The 5,632-nt window shown below is 40.4% G+C and overlaps 1 protein-coding gene across 1 annotated transcript; it reads right to left on the reverse strand.

The window, feature by feature from the left end:
* Positions 1-450: 450 nt before the first annotated feature.
* LOC109257358 (olfactory receptor 143-like) lies at positions 451-1,407 on the reverse strand. Its single transcript, XM_019433386.2, has one exon. The coding sequence runs from the start codon at positions 1,378-1,380 to the stop codon at positions 451-453; it is 930 nt and encodes a 309-aa protein (XP_019288931.1). The 5' UTR covers positions 1,381-1,407.
* Between the last annotated feature and the right edge of the window lie 4,225 nt (positions 1,408-5,632).

Genomic DNA, 5,632 nt, shown 5'->3' on the forward strand with positions numbered 1-5,632 from the left:
ACTCTGAAATTCAGGGAAATTTATAACTTACACAGTAAACATTCCCCAAATGCTGAAAAACAGAAGGGCCATATGCAATTGTTTTTAGGGAAAACAAAGAGGGGTGACCTAATCAGAGAGCATACCGCTATAATGTTTACTTATATATGAAAAGTACATAGAAAGAAGCAAAGTGGGAGGTGGTTTAAAAAGGAAGTATGGATTGGGCTGAGTCTTAGAACATGATGTTAAGAATAAAGTTCAAGTCAGTATGGGACTGAGAGTAACCCTGAAATTCAATAATGTTTGCACGTTTAATTGACATGCTTACAGAGGATTAAGTATTTAAAACAAAAAAAACTTGTTCCGAAAAAAATTATGAGGACATGTGCACACACACACACACACACACACACACACACAACAACTCAGAAACAACACACACCAACAACTCAGAAACATTGATTCTGCTTAGTTTGCAATTCTCTTCAGGGTTTTTTTCAGAGCACATTTGACATCCTTGTTCCTTAGACTATAGATGAGGGGGTTCAACATGGGTATTACATTGGTGTAAAATACTGAGAACTTCCCCTGGTCCACAGAATCAGAAGGAGAGGTCTTGAGATGTGTGAACAACCCAGACCCATAGAACAGACCCACAGTTACTATGTGGGAGCCACAGGTGCTGAAGGCTTTGGGCCAACCCTGAGCTGATGAGACGTAGAGGACATTGGACAGGACCAAAGCATAAGAAATGAAAATAATGAAGCCGGATATTATGACAACTGTGCTCACAATAATGGAATTCAGCAACTCACTGGCATAGGTGCCACTGCAGGAGAGCTGGAGGAGGGGGAAGATGTCACACATGTAATGGTTGATGATGTTAGAATCACAAAAGGACAATCTGACCATGTCCCCTGTGTGGATCATGGCACCAGCAAACCCCATCACGTAAGAACCAAACATCAGCAGAGAACAGACCTGAGGGGACATGGTGACCGTGTACACCAGAGGTTTACAGATGGCCACATAGCGATCATAGGCCATGGCTGTCAACACATAGCACTCAGAATGCACAAAGAAACAGAAGAAAAACAGCTGAGTCATGCATTCTGTAAAGGAAATGATGTTCTTCTCTGAGACAAAGCTCATCAGCATTTTAGGGGTAATGACCAAAGAGTGGCAGAAATCTATGAAGGATAAGTTGAAGATGAAAAAGTACATGGGAGTGTGCAGGTGAGAATTCAGGCATATTAGATTAACTAGGCTCAAATTTCCTACCATAGTGACCACATAGTTCAGTAAAAAGAGAAAGAAAAGGGGTAACTGGAGCTGAGGTCGGTCTGTAAATCCTACCAGGATGAACTCTGTCACTGAAGAGTCATTTTCCATAGCCATTACCTGCCAGGGTGTGATCTGTGAGAAAAGGAGAGAGGTGTCACATCAGGACAGGATTCAGATCCTTTGTTTCTAGAATAAGGCTTTGTTCTACGGGAGCTTGAGTCTGGCTGTAGGGACAGCACCCTGGAAGAAGAGCCAGGGCAAGGATTCTCCACCTTTAACTTTTCTTTTCTCATTTGTCCTTTTCTTCCATGTTTTCAGATCTCACCCATAACTCCTAACCTCCCCTGGACTGACACAAACCAGGATGAAGTGATGGTCACATGTGAAAGCAATATCTTGAAGAGATGAATAGGCTGGTCAAGGCCATACAGACAGAGAACAAAGGAGCCGACAGTTGGACATGGGACCACTTCCTATGAATATTCTTGAGGCTCTGAGACAGTAAAGTCACTATGATACCCACTGCACCCACTGTTCAACCCACTGTCTCCCTTTTACCTTTCAGAAACTCAGTACCTGGCTTAATGAAAGTGCTAAGAGGTAAAAAGGCTCAGAGAGGTTAAGTAACTTGTCCAAGATCACACACATAGTAACTGGAGGAATTTGAATTCCCCTATCGTCCTGAACATCTCCTACCCATTCCCTTCATCCAGTCTTACCTCAAAATCACAATAAATTGTTCAGGAAGGACAGGTGGTCTCCCCACACCTCTTTACTGCTGCAGCTGTGAGAATGAAAACATGAGAACAGAAAGACTCAGCTGCCCAACTTCCTTCTGCCTGGAGACCTCACTACTGCTAGACACTTAAGTGTTTTCCTTTCACTTTCCTGAAGGAGACAAAGCCTCTGAAAATGGAGAAGCCAATATCCCTTGTTTGTGGATTTGCATAAAATATCTTTGGGGCAAGGCAAATGCATCAACTTTATGTCTCCAAATCATCAGCGGGCTAATATTGTGAATTTATCTTATTCTCCATGGATCTCAGCAACTTGTTTAGAAGCTTGGAAAACAAGGCTCATTTAGCATCAAAGTTTGACCAGGCTCCTGAGGGAAGAAATTATTGAGCCTATGTTTACATCCTTTGTCAATATATTAACACTCGTTCCTTTGAGACTCAACGTTCTCCACGTTATCAGCTCACATTAAGAATTTCAAATTTTCCATGCAGGGAGGAAGTAGCCTCCTTTGTGCTCCTAGTTATCCTAGAGCTCGTGCTCAATTATAAAAGAGGAGTGTTCAGGGGCAGAGCCATTGCCATTCCCAATACTTTTTTTTTGTTATTGTTCTGTGATTGATGATATAGTATGTGTCATAACTCTAATACTTTTGGTGTCTTTCACATCTCTAGAAAAGTGTAATAGAGAAATGTTAAAAGAATGAGATCTAGAGTCAAATTAATCAAGCTTGAATTCAAATTCTTCCACTGGGTATGTGTGTGATCTTGGAAAGATTACTTAATCACTCTGAGGCTTTTTTACCTCATCTACATTATAAGTTTAATAATAATTCCTACCTTCCTAGATTGTTTGAGGATTAAATGCCTCATAATCTCTAGCACATTTTAGGGAAATTCTTGGTATAGGGTAAGTCCTAAGTAAGTATTAGATTGCCTTTCTCTTTATCCTTATCTATATCTATAGCATGGTCCTCTTCCCCAAGGTACCCAACTATTTACTAGACATCCCCACTAAACTGAATTCACCATCTCCTTGTGGTCCCTTATGGTCTCCTCTTGCTATCCTTTTATATGTTAATGGCACCATTTACCGAGTTAGCTAACCTAGAAATGGGTTATTATTCAGGGCTCCTCATTCTCACTAACCATTACCATCTTATCTTCAAAGTTTACATAATTCTTATTTCCTTAAAATTCCTGGTTTCTTACCCCTCCTGTTCACTGCATTGCCTCTGACACAGCTCTCTTGCCTCAAGTCTGGAATACTCTAAAAGTTTTCTTAACCTGGGGTCACACCATCACCCTATATATTAGCTTGTTATTGTTGTATAATAAATTACCACAAACTTAGTGGCTTAAAAGAACACCCACTTATTAGTCATGGTTCAGAAGTAGGTGAGACGACTGGTATAGAAGGTCATGCTTTTTACAATTACACCCAAAACCGTAAAATACCTAGGAATAAATCTAACCAGAGAGGTGGAAAATCTATACACTGAAAACTATAGAAAGCTTATGAAAGAAATTGAAGAAGATACAAAAAAATGGAAAAATATTCCATGTTCCTGGATAGGAAGAACAAATATTGTTAAAATGTCAATACTACCCAAAGCAATCTACATATTCAGTGCAATACCTGTCAAAATAACACCAGCATTCTTCACAGAGCTAGAACAAACAATCCTAAAATTTGTATGGAACCAGAAAAGACCCGAATAGCCAAAGCAATCTTGAAAAAGAAAACCAAAGTGGGAGGCATCATAATCCCAGACTTCAAGATGTATCACAAAGCTGTAATCATCAAGCTGGGACAGTATGGTCCCAGCACAAAAACGGACACTCAGATCAATGGAACAGAATAGAGAACCCAGAAATGGACCCACAAACGTATGGCCAACTAATCTTTGACAAAGCAGGAAAGAATATCCAATGGAATAAAGACAGTCTCTTCAGCAAATGGTGCTGGGAAAACTGGACAGCGACATGCAGAAGAGTGAACCTGGAACACTTTCTTACACCATACACAAAAATAAACTCAAAATGGATGAAAGACCTCAATGTAAGACAGGAAGCCATCAAAATCCTCGAGGAGAAAGCAGGCATAAAACTCTTTGACCTTGGCTGCAGAAACTTTTTACTCAACACATCTCTGGAGGCAAGGGAAACCAAAGCAAAAATGAACTACTGGGACCTCATCAAATTAAAAACTTTTGCACAGTGAAGGAAACAATCAGCAAAACTACAAGGCAACCGACAGAATGGGAGAAGATGTTTGCAAACGACATATCAGATAAAGGGTTAGTATCCAAAATCTATAGAGAACTTATCAAACTCAACACCCAAAAAACAAATAATCCAGTGAAAAAAATGGACAAAAGACATGAATAGATATTTCTCCAAAGAAGACATCCAGATGGTGAACAGGCACATGAAAAAGTGCTCCACATCACTCATCATCAGGGAAATACAAATCAAAACCATAATGAGATACCACCTTACACCTGTCAGAATGGCTAACATGAACAACTCAGGCAACAATAGATGTTGGCAAGGATGCAGGGAAAGAAGGTCTCTTTTGCACTGCTGGTGAGAATGCAAACTGGTGCAGCCACTCTGAAAAACAGCATGGAGGTTCCTCAAAAAATTAAAAATAGAACTACCTTATGACCCAGAAATTGCACTACTAGTTATTTATCCAAGGGATACAGGTATGCTGTATCAAAGGGGCACAGGCACCCCAATGTTTATAGCAGCACTATCAACAATAGCCAAAGTATGGAAAGAGCCCAAATGTCCATCGACTGATGGATAAAGAAGATGTGGTGTATATACATACATACACACACACACACACACACACACACACACACACACACACACACAATGGAGTATTACTCCACAATCAAAAAGAATGAAGCCATTTGTAACTACATGGATAGAACTAGAGGGTATTATGCTAAGGGAAATCAGTCAGTCATAGAAAGACAAATATCATATGACTTCACTCATATGAGGACTTTAAGATACAAAACAGATGAACATATGGGAAGGGAAGCAAAAAATAAAAAATAAAAACAGGGAGGGGGACAAAACAGAAGAGACTCATAAATATGGAGAACAAACTGAGGGTTGCTGGAGGGGTTGTGGGAGCGGGGGATGGGCTAAATGGGTAAGGGGCTTAAGGAATCTATTCCTGAAATGATTGTTGCACCATGTGGTAACTAGCTTGGATGTAAATTATAAAAATTAAATAAATTATAGAAAGAAAATAAAAAAGAATGTCATGCTTGATTCTCTGCCCAGGCTGAAATCAGTATGTGGGCAGGACTGCATTTCCTCCTGGGGGCTCTGGGGAAGGCTGTTTCTAAGCTCACTCAGGTTGTTGGCAGAATTCAGCTTCTTGAGGTCTCCACATCCTTGCTGGCTGTCCGCTGGGGGTCACCCTCAGCTTCTAGAGGCTGCCTGTGTTCTTTGTCCTCTAGCCCCCTCTTTTTCAACCCAGCAATAAATAACACAGGAATCCTTCTTGTGCTTTGACTCTCTCTCTGATATATCCCTTTCTGCCACTAGCTTCATAAATACTCTCTGCCTTCAAAATGTTTGTGTGGTTAGATTAGGCCTACCCTGGT

The sequence above is a fragment of the Panthera pardus genome, unplaced genomic scaffold (assembly GCF_024362965.1).
Source record: "Panthera pardus isolate Hobbes unplaced genomic scaffold, ASM2436296v1 HiC_scaffold_12, whole genome shotgun sequence".
Classification (NCBI taxonomy): domain Eukaryota; kingdom Metazoa; phylum Chordata; class Mammalia; order Carnivora; family Felidae; genus Panthera; species Panthera pardus.